This window comes from Mirounga leonina, unplaced genomic scaffold, assembly GCF_011800145.1.
Source record: "Mirounga leonina isolate KUSES-001 unplaced genomic scaffold, KU_Mleo_1.0 Mir_488, whole genome shotgun sequence".
Taxonomy (NCBI): Eukaryota; Metazoa; Chordata; class Mammalia; order Carnivora; family Phocidae; genus Mirounga; species Mirounga leonina.
In genome coordinates this window covers 356,266-377,729 of record NW_023270777.1, presented here as the reverse complement: position 1 = coordinate 377,729, position 21,464 = coordinate 356,266, and the positions used below count along the sequence as shown (strand labels likewise).

The 21,464-nt window shown below is 59.8% G+C and overlaps 1 protein-coding gene across 3 annotated transcripts in view; it reads right to left on the bottom strand.

Annotated features, from left to right (window-relative positions):
* Positions 1-21,464, bottom strand: part of SPNS3 (sphingolipid transporter 3 (putative)) — a 35,168-nt gene extending 13,704 nt beyond the window's left edge. Inside the window, exons 1-8 of one of the 3 annotated variants that reach the window (XM_034989327.1) lie at positions 20,824-21,460; positions 17,847-17,912; positions 13,770-13,906; positions 13,185-13,336; positions 12,500-12,566; positions 11,772-11,920; positions 10,803-10,955; positions 7,590-7,779 (exon numbers count right to left, since the gene is read on the bottom strand). In XM_034989327.1, the coding sequence (XP_034845218.1) occupies positions 7,590-7,779; positions 10,803-10,955; positions 11,772-11,920; positions 12,500-12,566; positions 13,185-13,336; positions 13,770-13,906; positions 17,847-17,912; positions 20,824-21,064 (1,155 nt within the window). In that variant the 5' untranslated portion in view covers positions 21,065-21,460. Of the gene's footprint in view, positions 1-7,589; positions 7,780-10,802; positions 10,956-11,771; positions 11,921-12,499; positions 12,567-13,184; positions 13,337-13,769; positions 13,907-17,846; positions 17,913-20,823 lie in introns of all 3 variants that reach the window. The other 2 variants (XM_034989325.1, XM_034989328.1) reach the window with 2 other exon arrangements.

Below are 21,464 nucleotides of genomic sequence, written 5' to 3'. Positions count from 1 at the left end.
CGAAGAGGCATCTCGAATTATACACGTCGAAAATCGAAATCTTTTTTTTTTTTTTAAAGACTGTATGTATTTGACAGAGAGAGACACAGCGAGAGAGGGAACACAAGCAGGGGGAGTGGGAGAGGGTTAGAAGCAGGCTCCTGGCTGAGCAGGGAGCCCAATGCGGGGCTCGATCCCAGGACCCTGGAATCACAACCTGAGCCGAAGGCAGACGCTTAACGGCTGAGCCACCCAGGTGCCCCGGTAACAGATGCCTCTTTAACTATTAATATTCTTTTTTTTTTTTTTTAAGATTTTTTATTTATTTGACAGCGAGAGAGGGAACACAAGCAGGGGGAGTGGGAGAGGGAGAAGCAGGCCTCCCGCCGAGCAGGGAGCCCGACGCGGGGCTCGATCCCAGGACCCCGGGATCATGACCTGAGCCGAAGGCAGATGCTTAACGACTGAGCCACCCAGGCGCCCCGAAAATCGAATTCTTAATCCCACCCCCTCCGAAACAAAGCACTGCCCCTCCCTCAGTGTCCTGGATTGGTATTTGGCAACGCTGCCTCGGATGGCTGGCCGAAACCCAGGGTCACCCTGGCTCCTCCCCACCCTCCCCCGATACCCAACGCGTAACCCAAACATACCCAGAACCTGACCCCTTCTCCACACTTCCTCCACCCCACCCGGGCCCACGCCGCAAGCAGCTCAAGCCTGTCTTACTGGAAAGCCTCCTCATGGGTTTCCCTGTTTCTGACTTTGTCCTTTCTCACTCTGCCAACAACACGGCCCCTAGAGAGGCCCTGTCAAATCACAGGGAAGACAGTGGCCACACAGTGATCACGCATCTTGGAGTCCACACCCTGCATGGGCACAGGGAACCCGGCCGGCCTGCACCTTGCTCCGACCGACAAGACCCGGAGGCAGTGGTGCTGTTCCTGGCCTGGGCCTCGGGAGCCGTGGCAGCCTCCATCCATGCTTTCCGGGAGCGCTGCCCTGAGACAGCCCTGTGGGAAGGCAGGCCCCACAGCAGAGGACGCGTCCACTCAGAGGAGAACCCAGGAGCCCACAGACAGACAGGAGGGAGGCCAACGTGGATGTCCAGCCCACGCCTTCTTCCAGGTCCAGGCGGCCACGTGAGTGAGCACAGGTGGAACCCGCCAACCCACTGAATCGTAAGAAATAGCAACTCACTGTTTGGGGGGTGATTTGTTACGCAGCAACAGGTCACTGTTACAAAACCACAAGTCAGATCAGTTCATGTATGTGCTAGAGATCCTGCCATGATTTCCCACTTCTCTTACGCTTGAGGCCTGTTCTGTGGACAGGGCTCTGCACCCCATGGCCGTTGCCTCTGACCTTACGTCCTCTGCTCTTCCCCAGCTCGCCCCATTCCCACCAGGTTTCCTTAAGCACACAGGCCATGCTCTCCCCCTAGGGTCTCTGCATCGGCTGCTCCCTCCCCACCGTACCCCGATGTCCACCCAGCTCCGCTCCTCACTCTGCTACTGAAGTGTCACCATCTCGGCAAGGCCTCGCTGACCACCTGGCCCGGCCCCGGTCCCTCCTCTTGTCCCCTTTCCCTGCTCTGTTAGTCTCCACAGAACACATTCCCCCCTAATGGTTCATGGCACACGGAGGTGCTCGGGAAGTATCTGATAAGTGAGCGAACGTTTCTGCTCATTCCCAGCCACCTCACCCTGCTGGGCTCTGCACCTTGAGGCCCTCGGGGCCCAACAGGGGTTTGAGGGTGAAGACCCCACTCCAAGGTTTCTCGCTTGTGAGGCCGGAAGAGCAGGTGGGACTAGAAGCCCCCTGAGGGTGGCCCACACCTGTGGGGCTTCATGGCTGGGTGCCCGGAGGAGCCCAGATTATATTTACCCCAAACAGACACTGAATATCCACCTGTTCCCTCAAAAATGATGCTGTGTAACTTTCAAGGGCAGGTCATACAAGCAACATGGTGTCACCGGGCCCTCTCGGGACTGTCGTTGGGGGCCGGCCGCCATGTTTTGAGGAAGCCCCGGCCCCATGGGGAGGTCACGGGCCGCTGTTCTTGCCGACAGCTCCAGCGTCCACCACCTTTGATGGTCCAGCCCTCCCCGCCCCAGCCTCCCCAGTCAACCTCAAGTGGGAAGGAGAGAAGTTATCCCCACCCCCAACCCACCCAAATGGCAAACTCATGAGCAAAACAAGTGTTTTTGTTGTTTTAAAACTGCTGGGTTTCACCACATCCCATAGTGACTAGAACAGGCATGGAGGCTCATTGAGCTCCTCAGGGAAACCGAGAGGTCGGGACTAGCACCCCACGTTACCAAGAACCGGGGCTCAGCAAGGCCAAGCTCTTACCCCGGCTCACACAGCTCGCAGTGCAGATGCAGGAACAACGTCCAGGTCTTCCCGAAGCCTCGATGCCCACGCACTCCCGTCCCGACTCCTGCCCCTCCATCTGGACCACAAAGCCCACCTGAGGCGGGTGGCTGACGTTCAGCCGCGTCCTGCGGCCACCGGGCCGGAAATGGTGGAGCCCTTACCTTGGGCTCCGAGTATAAACCCCTTCTCCTCTGAAGGGCAGTAGCTCTGGGAAGGAGGCCAAGGAAGGGGGTGTGAGCCAAGACCCGCTGTGTGTGTCTGGATCCTAATTAACAGCCGAGCAGCCCGCTTCCCCTGCCAAGGGGCCCGGAGGGAGGGACGAGATGGAACGCTCTCTGTGGACGGGGGCTCCAGGCATGGGCTCCCGGGAAGGCCCCAGAACAGACTTCATGAGCTCAGGGAACCTCTCCGCCAGGAAACATCCAGCACAGCGCGGCCCCGACTTCTAGAAATGTGGGAGCAGGCGCACAACGCTGCCCCCAGTCGCTCCTCACGGAGCAGTGGGTTGACACGATGTGCGCACGACGCTTGGTGCCTGGACACACACGCGTGTGCACGCTCATGCACAGACCCGTGAAACAACACACAGACACGCTCCTACACACCTCACACACACGTGCAGGCCACATACGGCGCGACCACGTGGGCCCACAGACACGAGACACACGTGTCCACACGCGTATCTACGACCTGAATAGATTCACCTCACAGTGCACGCACGCGCGCACGGGCCCGCCTTCCCGAGAAGCCAGATCCGTTTCCCCCGGATGGTCAGAGACAGTGCAGGAAGAACCGGTTTGGTTCCTGGAATCTGGGGAAGTGAAGGGGTACATGGACAGACGGACGGACGGACGGACGGAAGAGACCCAAGTGACTCTTCCCCTTCGGAACACAAGTCAATCCCTCAGCCCTCTCCGGACACCCTTTCTGACATCGGCCCCGGACGTCCCCCAGACCTGCCGACGGTGCTTCCTGCTGGGCCGCAGCCAGGCCCCACCTGTTAGGTTTGCAGGGGTGACGTTGTGACCCCCAGCTCCAGACTCCACGTCTAAGTCCCCACCAGCACCTCCCACCACTGCGTCCTCCAAACCCGCTGCACCTGCCACGGCCCTCTCCCGGTCTCCCGAGCGGAGAGGTCCCCGTGCCTCCGCGTTCTCTCGCACCCCACACGGAGTCACCAGGCGTGATCCACCCACGCCTCCCGCCTCCGTGGGGCGGCTCTGGCCCACGCCTCGCAGCCGCGCTGCCCCATCCAGGTCAGGGCAATGGCCTAGCGCCACCCACGCCTGTGTCCACAGCAACCAGACTGATCCTACTAAACGTGGGCCGATCACCGAAGAACAATAGAGAAAATCAATAAAGCCAAAATTGGCAGCAAACCGACACCGACCAGGAAGAAAGGACAGGTCACTAAAACCAGGGTGGGAGAGGTGCACGCCTGCCGACCTCGCGGAGACTGGAAGGGGTTACTACGAACAACCGTACAGCAACAAATCAGACGCTTACACAAAGGTACACACTCTTAGAAAGCCGCCAACTATCGAAAGCGACAGAAAAGAAATAAAAAGCCTTAATTGATCTATAACAAGTAAACACCGAGTCAGTAACCACGAAACTTCCCACAAACAAAAGCCCAGAACCAGATGGCTTCCCCTGTGAATTCTAAAAATGTCTAAAGATGAATTAACACAAATCATTCCCAAACTCTTCCCAAAATGAAAGAGGAAGAAGGACTTGTCAGGGTGTTCCGTGGGGTCGCCGCCACAGCCCACGTCAGCATCTCTGGTGGCGAAGGCGCAGCCAAGACAGGGTCCGCGCCAGGAATGCAAGTCTGGCTAACAGGACGATTGGTTAAGGACAAGCCACGTGGGCCCCTCGACAGACCCCCTCACTCAGCCCAAGCCGGTCCCAGCCGACGCATGCAGGCCCCCTGCGACCCCGACCTCCTGTCCTCCCGTCTGTCCCTCCTCACTAAGCACGGGGTTCTTGCGGTTCCTCAGACCCAGCAGGTGTGCATCTGCCCCGGGACCCTAACGACCCACACCAGCCCTCCTGCACCTCCTGCAGGACCGCCCACATGTCTTCGCCCAACACCGCCTCCTGGGGAGCCCACGGCTGCACAAATCCGCCCCCACACACTCCCAAGCGCTGCATCCTCCGAAACATCCTGAAGCGCACTCCTGTCTTGCCTGCCCGCTGCCTCCCTCGGCGAGGATGTAACCCCCCAAGGACAGAGATGCTTAGTCCTCATCCACTGCCGTACCTGCCGCAGTTAAACCAGCAGGCCCTCTGCAGGCCCTCGATGTTTGTTGAATGACTGAATGATGTGAATGCCTGGCACTGAGTTTCGGGCCCAGCACTGAGGAAGATGGGAACCGCCCTGGACCCCTGGGCTGGGAGAGTGGTCAGAGCATGAGGAAGACGGCCTGAGAGCACCAGGAGGGGAGCGAGGGTGGGGCCCAGCAGTCAGGGAAGCTCCTCAGAGGGACGGGACGAGGAGGGAACCAGGAGGGGCCTGCCCGGGGGACGCGGCCGCGAGGGCCATCCGGGTAGTTCCCCAAGGGCTTCGAGTGCCAACAGGAGGAGCCGGACTGGGTTCCAGAGGCACCAAGGAGCCCGGGAAGGTCCACGGTGTCACCAGCCACGTGGGGAAGAGAAACTGCGGTAGGTAAGCAGCAAGGTGAACAGCCCGGGAGGCGGCTCCTGGCCTGGGTCCTGGAGAAAGACAGAAGGCCTGAGCCACGCCAGGCAGAGGGGACTGGGAGAGGAGCGTGGGCCTGGATGTGGGAGGGTTCTGTGACTGGAGCTGGGCGGATGGGAAACAGCTGGGGCCTGGATCTCAAGCCCGAACAACGGTTAGACGTCAGAGGCACAGACGGAAGCACGGAGTGGGCTCCTGCTCAGGAGGTCTGGAAGGTTCCGCGCTGCTCCCGGAAAGCTGGAGCCTGGCCTGGGGGCTCAGTGCCGCCGGTACCCCCCAGGCCCGAACACGAGCCACGGGAAGGAGCGGCTTCCCGGCACCAGAGGCGGGACGCGTCCCGGGCCTGCCCACCGTCCTGCCCCGCAGCCCCTCACCCTTGGCCAGGCCTCGAGAAGAATTTCTGCAGGTGGCTTTGTCAGCCAGGCACAATGTCACTTCCAGACGAGGCATCCAGCTCTGGAGATGCGCCCGGCTGCAGAGGGGGAGACAGCTGTGTCCCCTAAACACAGCCAAGTAGCCGCCTCCCAGAGCCAACCAAGACCGTGGCAGAAGCAGGGCTGGCAGGGGTCCACGGCCCCAGCCGATGCAGGGACAGGCCCGTGATGGGCCTCCATCTGCCCGCAAGGTCGGGCCCACACAGCCCCCTCTCCGTCTTCCGCTCCCTCCGCCAGGATGTCAGCGGGAACCCCGGCTCTTATTAGCGCCTAATGTACACCAGGCTCTGCTCCTCCCCCGGGGCGACAGGGTCAGTACGGCGTCTGTGGGCTGACTCTCCGTTTCGTCTGTCCCACTGCCTGTGTTGCTGTCTCTGGGCCTCAGTCTTCCGATCTGTAAGTGGGGGTGAGAAGCCCTTCCCCGCGAGGGTGCCGTGAGGGCTACGTAGGAGCACGCGCAGAACGCAAGCCAGCAGGGCCTGTCTGCTCTCCAGGGATTTCGGCAGGAGCCCACCCATGGCTGGACACGCGAGAGACGCACCGGCCCCGCCCTCAGGCCTCAGGAGAGAAGCGCCCCCACCCCGGCATGTAGAGGGAAGGTTGCGGAGGGTTCATTTGAAGAGTGCGGACGCTGGGGAGGGGCTCCGGGCGGCCCACCCCCAGACTGAGGACGCCAGCGACATGCTGACCTTCCCGCTCCAGAGGGCACCGCGGGGGCACCCCAGCACGTCACCCGGGAGTGCGAGGACAAGAGGGCCGAGGCCCATCCCGAGCACATGCAGGGGTCTGACAGACGCCACGGACGGGGAGGGCCCGAGGGTCATGAGAGGGGACCGGTGACAGGGTCCGGGCAGGAACAGCCGGAAGGGCCACCGCGGAGCCGAGCAGAAGGAAGCCGTGCATGGAGGCGACAGGGTCACCTGCACCAAGAATCGGACGATGCAAATACCAGAGCTCCTAAACCCACAAAGCGCCCCCGAGCGCAGAGCCAGCCAGAGTCTGGGCCACAGCAAAGCGACCCTGGACTCAGAGAATCCTGCCCCACCTCGGGCTGTCCTCGCCCAGCCTGGAGGGGAGGGCCACCCTGGGGAACAGAGTGGAGGTGGGCCGAGTGGGACCAAACCAACCACAGCTCCTTCTTGCCCCGGTGCCATGTTCTGGGCCTGGACAGAGAGTACTGGGAAGCAGAACCAAAGGTTGGGTTGAAATGGGACCAGGCTTCTTTAGTTCACTAGTGTAACTGAAGATCTGTGGGGTCTGGTCGTGGGTAGGAGACTAGTAAAGCCGTTAGCGATTTGCCTTCTGAGTCCAGCCTGCTCAGGGGCATCTGTATCCGTGACGGGGGACCCCAGGACCTTGGGGCGGCATAGGAGGGGGAGGGGAATCCGTCTGGTGGGGGCAGAATCACGGGTCCCTTCCCCTTGGGTGGGACCATCGGGGCCGGGGTGTGGGGAGCCAGGGACACTGCTGGGCACGTGGTGGGGGGGTGCACACAGCCCCCCCATACGCCACGGTGCCGGAGCCCAAGCATGAGCACAGAACGGTCTGGAAAGGCTCTTGGAGAAGAAGCCTTTGCACTGGGCCTTGCAGAAACAGGAGGATTCAGATGCCCAGGAGGGAAGGGCGTCCTTGGCAGAGGCTGGGAGGCGTGAGCCTGTGGCTGGCGTGGCCATGCTGTGGCCTGGTTGGCCTGGTCCACCCCGGTGACAGGATATATGGGATAGTGTCAGACCGGCACTCTACAGTGGCACGGCTGTGGCCGATCTGGGCCTCACTCCCCTCGTCGTACCCTAAGTCTCCTCGAGCTCACAGCATCCTCGAGGAATGCCTGAGTCCCACTGTCTCCAACCAAAGTGTTAACCAGCGGCTCAGAGGACACACTCTAGAGTCAGAAAGGCTCAGGCTCAAATCCCAGTTCTGTTCCTTCCCAGCTGTGCTACTCCTGGTAAACCTCAATTTACGCATCTGTAAAATGGGCATACCCAATGCTCCCCGGGAGGAGTGATAGACAGAAGTAGAGACCGGGCACAGTATCAGCCCATGTGAACGGGAGCGACACACGAGGCCCCCCCCCCACCGCCCCAGGGGCCCTCACTTACATAGGAGGCCAGGAGAGTGACCGGGGCCAGGATGAGAGCCAGGTAGAGGCAGGGGGCAGCAATAAGCAGGCTACAGGCACAGATGAGGGGCTCAGCCCGCGGGTTGACCTTCTTGTACCTCCGTGAAGCCTCTGCTCCCAGGACCACCCCAATGATGCCAGTCACCACAGTCAGAATCCCAAAAATCAGGCTGAGGACAAAGAACAGAGCAGGTAACCCAGAGCAGGTCAGCCGGGTGGGGTCAGGCCTGCCCTGGGGTTCAGCCCCCTGTGCAGGACCGAGTACCTACGGGGAATGTGGCTGTGAGCCCCTCCCCGTCCCTCCGAACCAAGGCTCCTGACCCGTGTACTCCCCTCCCCCCATCCCCGTTCCTGCCTCATCCTGGGGACGTCACCGGCCATGGGGGTGACCGGCCCAGCATGCCTCACCTCCAGTGAGCTTCTCCAACCTCTCAGCATCCCACCTGCCCCCCTCAGAAATCTCAATTGTCCCACTCTGGCCCCAACCCCCTCGCCTTCTTGCCCCCACACGAATGGGAATGGAGGCACGGGAACATTTATTTACTGAGCTCCTAGGATCCCCCAGCCCTTATCGAGCTTTGCCCACGCCCTCCTGAACCCCACTGTTCCACGTGGTCTTGGCACCCTCTCAAGCTGCCCCCTCCTAACTGCACTCCCAGGCCCTCCTTCAGCTGCACTTGGCCCCCTGCACACCCCCCGGGGAAAGCTGTCCCTCCAGAGCAGACTCCATACGGGTCCCCTGAGGGTGCTTTCTAAAATACAGATCTACCCGACCCCTGCCGTAAACCCTCCGCCGGCTCTCAGACACCCACCGGATTTGTGCCAACTCACTATGATGAACGTGGCCCTTCATGGTCTGACCCTGGTTGACCTCAACCCCGTCCCCCAGCTCCAACCTCTTCTGCCCCCAGACGAGTTTCTGTCCCCACTTCAGACTTTCACTCCTCCATCTGGACACTCTTCACTAGTTTTCCCACCTACCAAACTTCTACCCATCCTTCAAGACCCCTCACAAATATCCCCTCTCTGGAGATGCCTTCCCCTGACCCTCTGTGCATTCCTTCACTCCCTTCGGCTCCCAGAGCACCTTCTGTGTTTCCACCACCAAGGTCGTTCACCAGACTGTGACGTCCTGGAGGACAGACCCCGGCTTTGGCTTACTTTCTTGACTCCACGCTAGCAGCACAGATAAATGTGAGCACGCGAGCTCATGCACCCGTCCCAGAACTCCCAGAGCCTGAGCTGGAGTCCTGTGTCCTGGAGCTTCCTGCCCTTGCCACACCCTCACTCTGGGGCTTACCCCAACCACGGAGGGTGTAGTAATAGCTGAGGTGGGTGCAGAACCCCGACACCGGGACTTCTATCTACTCTGTGGCAGGCTGAATAACGCCCCCCAAGATGTCTGTGTCCTAATCTCTGGAACCTGTGACTGTTACCTTCTACGGCAAAACAGACTTTGTCACTGGGATTACGTTAAGGGTCCATATTCGAGGGGCCCTACAGGCAGCCACCAGCGTCTCTATGAGAGGGAAGCCAAAGGGGACTTGAGACACAGAGGACAAGGCAACAGGACCATGGCTGCAGAGACTGTGGACGCGGCCACAAGCCAGGGCACGCCTGCAGCACCCAGAGGGGACGAGGCAGGAGGACAGTCCCTTGGGGACTTGAAGGGGGTGCGGCCTGGCAGAGCTTGGCTCTGGCCTGGTGAAACCACTCTGGACGCCTGGCCTCGGGACCTCGAACAATTCTGTTGTTCTAAACACCACGTCTGTGCCACCTGCCATGTGGGCCCTAGGACGTCGTTGGCCACACGGGGTCCATGAGGAGCCAGGTCGGAGGATGAGGCTGAGCTGAGAAAGGGGAACTGACTTGCCCACGGATGCAGAGCCAGCGAGCGCCAAACGAGAACGTGAGTCCTGTGCCCCCCCGTGTGTCCGGGCTGCCGCGGGGCCCCCTCCCCCGTGTGTCCGGGCTGCTGTGGGACTTTGAGACCCTGGTCTCTGTCTCCGGGAGATAACAAGCTAGGAGTAGAGCCAAGACCAACAGCACAATCTCACTGGATGCCCTCCTTCACTCCTTCCCTGATGCTTCCCCTGAGCACCTGCTGTCTACCGGGAGGCCGCGGATGTTCATGTCGCCAGCAGCCCCGGGCGGCTCCAGACGCTCCAGGATGTGGCACTGGGAGCACCAGCTCCGGAGTCAGATGGGTTTGAGGCTGGTTCTGTTGCTTGGACAACTCACTAACCGTTCTGATCTTCCATCTCCTCATTCCATAATACAGGAACAATAGGGTTTATTATCATAAACCCTCAGAGGGTTTTTCAGGTAAAATGCTCCTCATTCGGGCCTGAACTAACGTGATCGCTTAAGAAGTAACCATGGAAAAGGGAAGGGAGCTTCAGGCAGAAGGCCCAGCTCAGGCCGAGGCACAGACAAGTGAGAGGGCGTGGGACATTCTGGACATCTCGTGAAGCCCCCTCTGGGCTGCAGTGGGGGAGATGGAGACAGAGGGGAGGCCGGGGAGAAGGGGGGAACACAGGTGTCACGCACCACAGCCCATGTCTCTGAGCCTCGGGGAGCAGGGCCGCAGGGACTGAGGAGCAAGGCGGAGGAGACAAGGAGGAGGAGAAAGGGAGTGACGGGGGCCTGGGGCTGAGCTGGAGAGGTGTCGGCCTGGGCACAGTGCAGATGAGGTGGGAGAGGGACATTGCCCTCCGCATGGCTGTATCTTCCACCCCAACGTCCTGGCAGCTTTCCCAGGACGCTTGGTGCCCCAGACGAGGCAGAGAACACTTGAGTGCAGGTGTGAACTGCCTGAGCCCCATAAGTGACGAGACATCCCAGTGCCTCAGTTTGCCATCTGTAAAATGGCCTCACGCTGCAGGTCCCATCACCCCACAGGCCCCACAGGCCCCAGAGAAGGCTCACCCCTCTACCAAGTGCCTTCCGGACCCCCACAGCAGCCCAAGAGTGGGGAAACTGGCCCAGAGGAGATGAGGCTGCTGGCCTGTGGCCACCCAGAGCCCCAGGAGCTCAGCCAGAGCTGGATCCTGGCCTGCTGGGCTGCCTAGGTCCCAAGTCCTGGGTTCTTCACTGAGACACTGAGCTCTGGGGCTCAGAACCGCCTGAGCACTTGCCTACCAAGAGCCCCCTGACCTGGGCCAGGGGCCCACGCCTCCCAGAGGCCCCTCACCTGTCCTGGTTGTTGCACAGATCCTCGAGGCAGGGAAGCTGCAGCCCATGCACTACATGGGCCTCGAGCAGAAACCTGGGGGCCCAGAAGCCCAGCGCTCCAGTCACAAAGGCTATGGCAGTCACCCCAAGGGTCGACCACACAAAACTCCAGCTGCAAGAGAAAGTGTCCTGGCTGAGACCCCTGGGAGAGGGCTGGGGTTGCAGGGCCCAGTGGCTCCTGTCAGGCCCTGCCCCCACGCCTGGAAACTCTGGTCACCCAGGCGCTTGGAGGGCTCCAGGCTCTGGATCCTCCCCAACATTGCCTAAGAGCCCTGCACAACCCCCTCCACACTTTCCTTCTTGCTGGGCCTTCCTCCCTCCTCTCTGCAGGGCCAGCTCTCCCCATCCCAGAAGGCCCAAAGCCAACAGCACATTCTCCAGGGCACTGTCCCCGCTGCCCCCACCTTCCTCCAAGTGCCCTCCACCGGGCATGGCTCTGTATCAAAGAGAGCTGGGTCCCGTCCGCGCCCCACATTCCAGTAAATCATGAGGCCTGGGAGTGCAGTTGACTCCTGTCTGCCCCCACACCCATGCCTGGGACAGGGGATGGACGCACTCCCACAGGCTTGCAGAGGTGAGTGATTAACTCCCAGCATCCTCCCGGCAACCCTGGGAGAATTACGTCCATTGAATAAATGAGGGGAGTACAGTTCCAAGTCTCAGGTCACTCGGGGATAAGGCAGTGGCCAAGCCAGAGTCAAAGATCACACTGCCTCCCCCTTCCCTCCCTCCCAGCCCCATCCTGTCGCATGGCAAAGCGAGAAGGGGGCCTCCAAGTGAGGGAGGGGCACCTCAGTTGGTGAGTGGGAGCTCAGAGGAGGAAGAAGACTGAACATTGGGGCTCCCTGGAGGCGGAGAGAGGCAGGGCAGGGCTGCTGGGGCAGACGGGGGTTCTCAGGGATATGCAGGGAGGAGCAGGGACACTCACTTTCTCCCCAGGTACCTGACATCCTCACACCAGCTGCTCCTCGGGTCCCCCACGGCCACCTCTTCCTGCTTCTCAGCAGCTCCCCGAGGCGGGTCTGGAACCAGCGCGATAAGCAGGATCAAGGCCACGGCTTCCAGGCAAGGCATGACCTGGGCATGGGAGAGCCCAGGAAGCTCAGGACCACACATGCATGCCCTGGACCCCGGAGATCCTGCCGGTGACGAGCCATGTGGCCCAGTGTCTGGGAGGCTCTGTGCCCTGGGGGTGGGGCAGGGGGCTCATTTCTTGGCTGTGCCTCACACCTAGGACTACAGCCTCTCTGGGGAGTAGGGTCCCCTTGGGACTTCCTTTAATGTGTGCAGCAGACTACTCCCTTGGGGCCCATGAGTCCGACCAAGAGGACTCACCACCTCTACCCGCCAGGCCCGTCCTGCCCTGGGCTGCTCCCACCCTCGTCTGTCCCTCCCCGAGATTCCATGATGCAGCCGGACCACCCCACCCACGTTACAAGTCCCTGGCTTGAGCTCACCCCGCTAGCAAACCCAGCAGCCAGCATCTGAACCCAGGGCTGTGACCTCCACAGTCGTATTCCATCCAATTTCTGAGCTGCCAATGTCTGACTCCCCCCATGGCGCCAGTGACCGTGCCAAGTGGCTAAGGCCACTGGAGGCTGGAAAGTCCCTGCCGGCCCAGGGGGATCGGAGGGAAGAAGAGGAGGCTGGACTCACTCGCAAGGCCAAACGCCAGTTCCCAGTTAGCTGCAACACGGCCGACCCCAGCACGTAGCCCAGACCGCTGCAACAGAGGGCCAAGGGGGATGGGCAGTGAGGGTGGGGGGCAGGTCCAAGGCTGCCAAGCCAGCCTGTGCTGGGCACCCCACCCCAAGGAGCTGGCTTCCTGCTACTCACAGCCCTGCCACGGAAAAAATGAGCCACGTGAGGCCCAGATGTCCACTGCCCTTGGTCCGGTCACTGGTGACCTCTGGCTCCAGGCCCGTCCCCTGCACCACTACCCAGTGCCGCCCTACCTGAGGACCCACGGCTCAGCCCTGCCTGACTCAGGCACTTCCAGGAAAGCTGGATCAGAGCTCAGAGGTTGGATTGCAAATCCCACTCTGACCTACCCACACCCCCCCCCCCGGGGGATGCCTGGCCCAGCCCCACACGCTCCCCAAGCAGGCCTTCCTGAGTGTCCTAGGGTAGAGGGAGCACCTGTATTAACCCTAACACAGCCCACTGGCCAGTGTTCTCGCCTCCCTGTACAGACAAGGAAACTGAGGCCCAGAGGGGTAAACGGACCCGGCAGGGAAGGAGGCGGGCTGGGATTCAAATCCCATCCCCAGCCCAGCTTCTGTTCTGGCTCCTGTGGGCCTCAGTCCACCACCTAGGGAAGTGGGTCCTGGGTGGTACCAACCTTCCAATAGGGATGAAGATGTAGAAGATGGCCAGCACTCGGGTCCGTTGGTCCCTCACAAAGAGGTCGTCCAGGACGGTGGGCGCGATGGTGGAGTAGCTGGCCGAGCCTATGCCCACAACTCCCCGGGACAGGAAGAAGAGCCAGGAATGCTGACACAAGACGCCAGTGAGTCCGGGATCACCCACAGGGCAAGGGACCGGAGTGATGACACGTGCCCCCGGGAGAGGAGGTGGGGATGGGGCTAAAGACCCCTGGCTGGCCTCCCAGCCCAGGACCCCCCTGCATCACACGGGTGGCCCCTGCTCCCAGGGGCCCCAGGCCCAGGGGAAGCCTTTTTCTGGGCTCCACCTTTGCCAGGCAGGCGGGTTCCCCAGACAGAAGCGGTCACAGGCAGCAGTGGGAGGTGCAGGAGAGGAAGGGTCCCGTTGAGAGCATCCAAGGAGGTGCGCTCTCTAGGCCCTGGAAGGCACCCTGCAGCGAGCCGGAAGCCCGGAATGTATGGAGGCAGGCCCATCCGCTTTCCAAGGGAGGAAGCAGGTGGGGGCAGGACCCCGGGGGCCTTGCAGGGGTGAGGGGACCTACCTGGGGGGAGATGAAGGAGCTGGAGAGGCCTGCCCCCGACCAGAGCAGGATCCCAACACTCAGAGTGGCTTTGCGGCCATGCCGGTCGCCCAGGTAGCCGAACACAGGTGCAGACAGCAGCAGGCTGCAGATGAAGACTGGGGGCACAGGCAGGGGTCACATGCGTCCCCCACTGTGGTGGGTAGGCGGACGGGCCCGCAGGCCCCCAGAAGGGACCTGGCTCAGATGCCACAAGCTGGCAGCGGCAGTGGGTGGGGGCCAGGAGGAGGAAAGGATACGGTGAAGCCCCCATCCCCGCCTAACACATAACCCAACGCCCAGAGTCAGGGGCACTGGAGGAGGAGCTGAGGGGCCGGGCTCGCTCACCGTGCACCCCTCCGAGCAGCTCCCCAAGCGCCTGGGAGGCTGAGCCCCAAGTGAAGGTGGAGCCTGTCCTAGAGCAGCACAGGGGGCCCCCAGTGCTCCCCACCAGGACCCTGTCTTTGCACAACTCCCCCCCCTCCTCGCGCCTGGCGAGGCTGGTCTGACTTTGCTCTCACACCCCTGCTGGGGGCGGGGTGGCGGGAGGCGAGGGAGGTCTGCCCGGGCCTGCTCTGCAGACCAGCAGGGTCTAGAAGGAGCGGTCGCTCCCGGAGGCTGGAAAAGCCCTGGTTTTCCGAGGTAGGTAGACCATTCCCCTGACACTGTCGGTTGTATTTGTACCATTTTTTAAAGTACACCCTTCTGAATTGGCGACTGGATTAGTGAACACATTTGCTGCTCTGCGAGGACAAAGAAACGGCCACGCTTTTGCACGACTCTGCCCTGCGCATAGGTACCCTCGCCGCTGCAAACCGCCTCCACCCTCCGCAGGTGGAGCGAGGCGGCCTGGACCCGCCTCCAGCGGAGGCCCCGCCCCACACCTGGGCCTCCATTCGCTGAGCGCAGATGATTGACCTGGCCCGAGCCTAATGAGCGTCCAGACTCGTCCCAGCTCAGGTTCCAGCCCCTCCCAGCCCCTCCCACTCCCCCCGACCTGCTCTAGTATTAGGCTGAGCCGTATGCAGTTGCAGAAATTAGGCCAGTTTTGACCTACAAAAAAACGGCAATTTAATATGGTTCGACCTAATGCTCCACAGAGAATGGTCTTTGGTGTCAGTGGTATTTAGAATTTTAATAGCTACTGCCAAAATAGGCCTCCAAAAAGGCTGTATCCATTTACACCGGCACAGAAGTTCATGCTCCCTTGCTGACATTTATAGGATCAATCATATTGTTTTTGTTCATTTAACGGTTGAAAAGCAGACGGTGTCTCGCTGATGTTTTAATCTGCATCGTCCTTATGTCCAGTGAGTCTGAGCAGCTTCCTGTGCTCACGTCCTCTGCCCATTTTTCTATGGGGCTCCCTGTGGTTTGCAAATCATGTCTCCCAGTCCTTTATATTTGTTTTAAGGACTCCCTGTGGTTTGCAAATCATGTCTCCCAGTCCTTTATATTTGTTTTAAGGATTTACAATGCAAATTCTGGGGCTAAACTACCTGGGCTCACATCCTGAACCAAAGACTGCCTAGCTGTGTGACGTTGAGCAAATTCCTTAACTCTTCTGTTCCCCTCGAATCAATGATATGAGACAGTAATTGTGCCTCCCACAGAAGGTTATGGAGATTTTAAATGAAATAAAGCATATAAAAGGCAGTGCCTACCTTTATGTAAATGCCTCATAAATGTTATTCATTGTTGTTACTAACTGCGTTTATAGTTTCAGCCACCATCATACAGAAGAGTTTAGCTTTCTTGTACTCAAATGTATCAATCTTCCTCCTGCCAGGATTGTTTCTTGTCTTCTTAAGGCATATCTTCTCTACCCCAAGGTTATAAAAATATTTCCCTACATCTTCTAATCCTTTTATGAGATTTGGGGCAGGGATCCCTTATAGGATATAAACAATTTCACCCCGCAGATGCCTTGAGATGGAGAAGCCTGCCCCCAGGGGGGAGGCACACTCATGCTAGTGCATTCCTCTGCTCCTGGCAGCTCCAGATTCAGATGACTTCGGAGACAAAGGGGAAGGAATGAAGGAGCAGGGCGTGAAGAGGAGGACTCTACAGATGGCTGCCCGGATTCAAATCCCAGCTGTGTGACCTTCAGCAAGCCCATAGCCTCTCTGTGCCCCAGGTTTGTCATGGGGGAAATGGGCACAATAATAATAATAATAATCCCTGCCCTGTGGGGTTGTTGTGAAGGGTAAATGAGTTGATATTACAGGGCACTTGAGACAGGGCCTTCTTCCACTCTGAGCCCTGTGGACAAACAGCAGGGTGGGGTTTGGGGCCATTTCACCACCACCTGGGAAGGTGAAGATTCACCTGAGGTCACTGGAGAGAGAGAGCCTGGTCGTCAGGCCTCCAACCCCTGGCACCCCCCACACACCTCTCTGGGCTGCTTCACGCACCGTGCACAGCCCTGGGACACGCACACACGTGCACACGCTTCTCTCTCCATGGCAGCTCACTTATGGAGGCCTTGTAGTAATAATCCTGCTCACCAAGGTGAGGACCAGGGAAGGCAGATCGTGACTCAACCACCATTATCTGTTTAATCTAGAAGGTTGTGGGGATTGAGCCCAGAGGGTCTCACTTTGGCTCCTCGAAGGTCAGCAGCCGCTGCTGGCCTCCGCCTCGAGACAAGAGCGGTTGGAAAAGACACGTGGTCTAAAGCAGAGGTCTGCAGGCTCTTTGCCCCAGTGCTCTAAGACGCTTATCAACCCATGTACCCTTCACGTGTTTTACCCTTCACGTGTTTTCAGCCGACATTTAAAACGTTTTCATCGTAAGTTTAAATAATTGCAAAGGATGTGATTTCCATCATTATTATATTTTTTAACTATATTTTCATCCAAATACTTGGGGCTGCAGATCACATTCATCCAATTGATGGGAAATGTCTGCCATCTACGGACGTTTGCTCTAAAAAGTAAAACCAGTCCTTATTTGCCAAATCAATCCAACAAATCGGACTGACTGCCTGTAAGAAAGATGTTAAAATGTTGGCTTCATTTTTTCTAATTGAAATGAATGTGTTGACACCCATCCGTGACACAACATCTCACTTCTGAATTCTAAATCGTAGATAAATAGTAGACTGTCACACCAGCAGGACAGCCAGATAAGGCTTGACACTTTGCCATGGGCTTGTGGCCTGGAGGAAACATCCCAAGTTTCTGCGTCATTCTCTCTGCCTGGTTTGCACGGCCTCCCCCGCAGAAGCCAAGCATCTGTGGGGTCCCCTCTGTCTGGCACCCGGGAGGCTTTCCCACCCCAGGGCAGGGCACCAAAGGTAAACTCAGAATAGGGAAGACAGACGTTTTCCTTCCTGAAGGGGAGGCAGGGAGGAAGAACAGAGACTTTTTCTCAAGCAGGTCCATTTTAGGAAAGAAAAACACAGCCTTGAGGGTCTGTAAGTGGATTCTCTCAAAAGTCTGCTCATGTGGTCCCTAGAAAGTTTTTGTGTATCCCTAGGGGTCCCCGCAGAAACTTGTTCTGAGATGTTGGGGTAGCAGACTGTTAGGGGACGGGGCCCACAGGGAGGAGCCGCGCGTGTGCTAGTTACATGTTGGGTGTGTACCCCATGCCGTGAGAGTGCATGCACGCGTGTGTGTGTGTGTGTGACCTTGGAGGTGTGGCTGCTCCCACCCCTGGACTGACTGCCGGCCCTGTGGGCCCAGACCCCGTATGAACCCATGTGGCAAGTACAGATCTCGTCTGTCTGTCTGTGTTCTGAGGGCCAGATTTTTCAGGGAAAGCCCACGGCAGGACTCCCCAGCCCCAGCCAGCATCAGGCACCCAGCTGAGCCGGGGAGGGACAGGTGACCACTCATCACGATCTGAAGCTCAGGAGCCTCCCTAGCCCCACCCCCTGCTCCTTCGCAGCACCTGCGCTCAAACCCGAAACGGCTGCTCAGGCACCAGGGCTCGGCCCAGATTCTCCCCTCCTCCCACCCACACTGGCCCTCGCAGGGACGCGGCAGGGCTCAGCCTGACCCCCTGCCCCAGCACAGGCCCTGGGCCCCAGCTCCAGAGCAGGGACTCGCTCCTTACCTGTCTGAAGCAAACCAGCACTGCTATCACTGATCTGAAAAAAGTTCTGTATGTCCAGCAGCATCCCTGTGGACAGATGGACAGCACTCAGGACATGGGAAGTGGCCTCCTGGGCCTCTAAGGGCAGCTGCCCCCGCCTGCGGGATAGGGCCCCAGCTGACCAGCGCAGCACAGAGTGTGGCTCGGGGCCCACTGCTCTCGTCCCCTCTCTGCCAGGCCACGCATATGCAAGCCCACACGCGCACAGAGAGACGGGTACACATCAACACACACGGGAACACGTATCCCAGAGGCCCAAACGTACGCCCGTGTTCATGCACAAGCATCCACCCGGGACACAGATGCACAGATGTGCAGATCCGCATCCATACGTGCAAACGGACATGCCCAGAGAAATGTGCCCGCAGAGGTGCGGACCCACACACACGCCCACGGAGTCTGCACGCCGCAGGCCTGCTCGCGTACACACGTGTGCAGGGTTGCCGTACACATCCTGATCAGAGCGACCGGCAGCTCCGAGTTGCTACACGGTGCGCAGCTCGCTTAGACTACAGTGTTAATGACTATGCAGCGCTGCAGCCCTGCTCAGGTACCAGCTCCAGACATTCGTGGATGTACATACATGCGTGAGCACGGACATACAAAGACACACATGCCCTGGGCTGCACATGCGCACACGCAAGCATGTTCTTCCAGAGGCATGAGCAGACAGATGGTGCCCGTGAGAGCTTCAGAGAAGGACCCACTGGGGTCCCAACTCCCTGAGGGGGGCAGGCTCTTTCTCCACGCCAGCTGGGCCTCGGGAGCCCCTCCAAGGTCTCCCTGGGCCACAGGCCTATGCAGTGGGCACTCAGCCCAACACAGAGAGAGGAAACAGGCCCTATTCCCCGAAATCCCCTCAGCCTTTGGCAGTGCTTCAGCAAGGGTTAGTCGGAGTGGAGGCACCTGCTTATCTGAGCTGGGAGGCTCAGGCCCCATCATTAGGAAGAAGAGCAATCATCGCTGTCATTCAGTTATGAGCCGGCGGAGGGCCCAGCCCCTGAGCTGGGCCCTGCAGGTGTCCCCCTCAGAGCTGGGGGAGCAGCCCCCTCCCACCCCTCTGAGACCCGCCAGCAGGCAGAGGAAGGCCCAAGAAGCAGAGAAGCCCCGTATGAGAATTTTGTTCAGACATTGGCTTTGGGCCCGAATACCACAACATGCAACCATACCAGCCTGTATGTCTTTCCTTCCTTTTTAATACTTTTAATTACACGAATAAGATGTATTCATTGGAGAGAAAAAACAGAAACACTAATAAGCAAAGCAAAGAGTTAAAAATTCTGTAGGATCACACTCATCCTTCATCCTCAGCAGTGAGGACTTGCCCCTGGTTTTATCTGCTCCTGGGCTCCTCCCAGCCCTCTGGGGCCTTGAGTGGACCCCGCCTCCCCCCCCACCCCGTCATCTGCCCCCACAGAGCCACTTCCCACAAGAGCATGTGAAAACCACCTGCCCCCCCAGCCGTCCCTGCCGCTCACTCTGTGTGGTTTCACTTCTTCCAGCCTCCTTCATCCAAGCCAGCAGCCTCGGCCTTGTTTCCACCCAGCCAGAGGAAGTCCCAACAGGGAAGGGCCTCTGCTGGCCGGACTCGGGGCCTCCCCAGCCTGCAGGGCTCCAGGCACTCCCCCACCCCACACACACCCTGCTTCTCTACCTCTTCCCCACTCAGCTCCGGCCCTCGGCCCACACACCCGCACACCCTCTTGGGCCTCCACCTACTACAGAGCAGTAGCCCCGGAACTGGATGCCCCGCGTCTTGTTCTGTCTGCACCCCTCTCATTCTAGTCCCCCCACCCCAAAAATTGTCTGTGGCTCCATATTGCCCCAACAGAAAGCCCAAGCTCCCAGCCTGGCAAACACAGAGCCTGTGATCTGGCCCCAAAGACCCTTTTAGAAGAGTTCCCTGCTGTCCCACCTCTGGTCACCTCTGCCCAGAGCACACACCCCCACTCCGTGTGCCCACACCGACCCCTCACCCAACACCCTCAGCTCACTCTATGTCCTGCCTCGCCAACTTTCTCAGCTTCAAGACCCAACCCAAATGTCCCCTCTTCTGAGTTCGGCCAGAACCCTCAGTCGCCGTCCTGGGGCCGCCCCGCGAACGTCCAGCCCGCTCTGGTCTGTGTGTGCCCTCCGAGCTCCCCAGAGATGGACTCGCGTCTGCACGCGTCTGCAGATCGGATCCTGTTCACCGCACAGCCGCTGCCTGGTGGGCTGAGCCCGTCTCTGGTGCACCAGGGTCCTGGCCTCAGGGCTGCTGCCGTGCCCCCTGACCCCCACCCCAGCCTGGCCTGGGCTTCCCTCTGCTCCACGACATGGGCATTCCTGAGCTTCGGAACCACCAGACAGACCCTCCCTGGGTCTCCAAGCCCCATAGTTCACGTTCAGTCAGTCAGTCTTGAATGTATCAGTGATGAAGAGAGAAAAGAGAGTTAAATCTGGAACAAATAAAGGAATGAATGAGTTAAGGGAATGTGTGAGTAACGAGAAGAGCAGGTTGAGCCCTGGGGCCTCCAGGAAGGAAGTCAAAATGTGCAAGGCTTGCACACAGCCCACTGTCCCAGAAGCACCCAGCCAGCGATTTCTGGGCCCGGCTGCCCTGCCCTCCACAACCTCACTCAGCATTCCACCCAGAACCTCCAGGCCTTCGCCTGAAGGCCCTCCCTGCAGCCCTCGCCCCCCCACCACCACCACCACACACCGACACCTGTGTGCACAGGCCTAGGTTGGGGCTGGATTGGGAACGCGATGCCTCCCCGCCCCCCGGGCTTGGCTGAAACTCCCTCCAGCAGGGAGAACGGCAGGGATGTACTCCACAAGGAGACAGTTTGCAGGATGGAGGGCACCGTGGATGCACCATGCTGGCTGGTGGCAGGGCGACCATGAGTGAGTGGCAAGCAGGTGCTTCCCAGGACGCCGCCCGCCGTCGCCTCCTCACCTGCAATGATGAACCAGTTCATGTAGTTCAGGAGGTTGATGTAGCAGAGCACCGCGGCGGCCAGCCAAGCCCGCCAGCGGGGCAGGTTCCAGGGGGCGGACGCGGTCCCAGGGGGGCACAAACCTGCGCCCGAGGCCCAAGGGTGCCCCCCCGGCCTGGGCTCCCAGCACTCCGCCGACATGGCCCCAGCCTCACCAGCCCGAGCTCCTGTCCCAGGATGGCTGCCGGGACAGAGGCACATCAGCTCTGCACCGAGTCACTTCCTGTGGGTTCCCGGCCCCCCGACCTCAAAGTAGCTGCCCTAACTGCTGCACATCTTATCGCAGGTTCCTCCTGAGCCCACCGCAGGCTGGCCCTCAAGGTTTCACCACCCCAGGCTCTGAAGTCCGCTGGGGGCCTCCCCCGGGTGACAGGACATGATGGTCCCCTTGACCTCGCCTGCAGCTTCGGCGCTGCAACGAGGAAGAGAAGCTTAACGCGACGGGAAATGAGATGAGTCTCTGGAGCCCTGCTCTGCAAAAGAGGGTCTGGCTGCCCGCACAAGAGATGGGCTGTGAGTGCAGGACGTGAGCCGGGCCAGATGGGGAAGGCTGGGTGCTGGCCGGGAGAGCAGCACCCAACTGTGAGCGAGGTCAGCACCT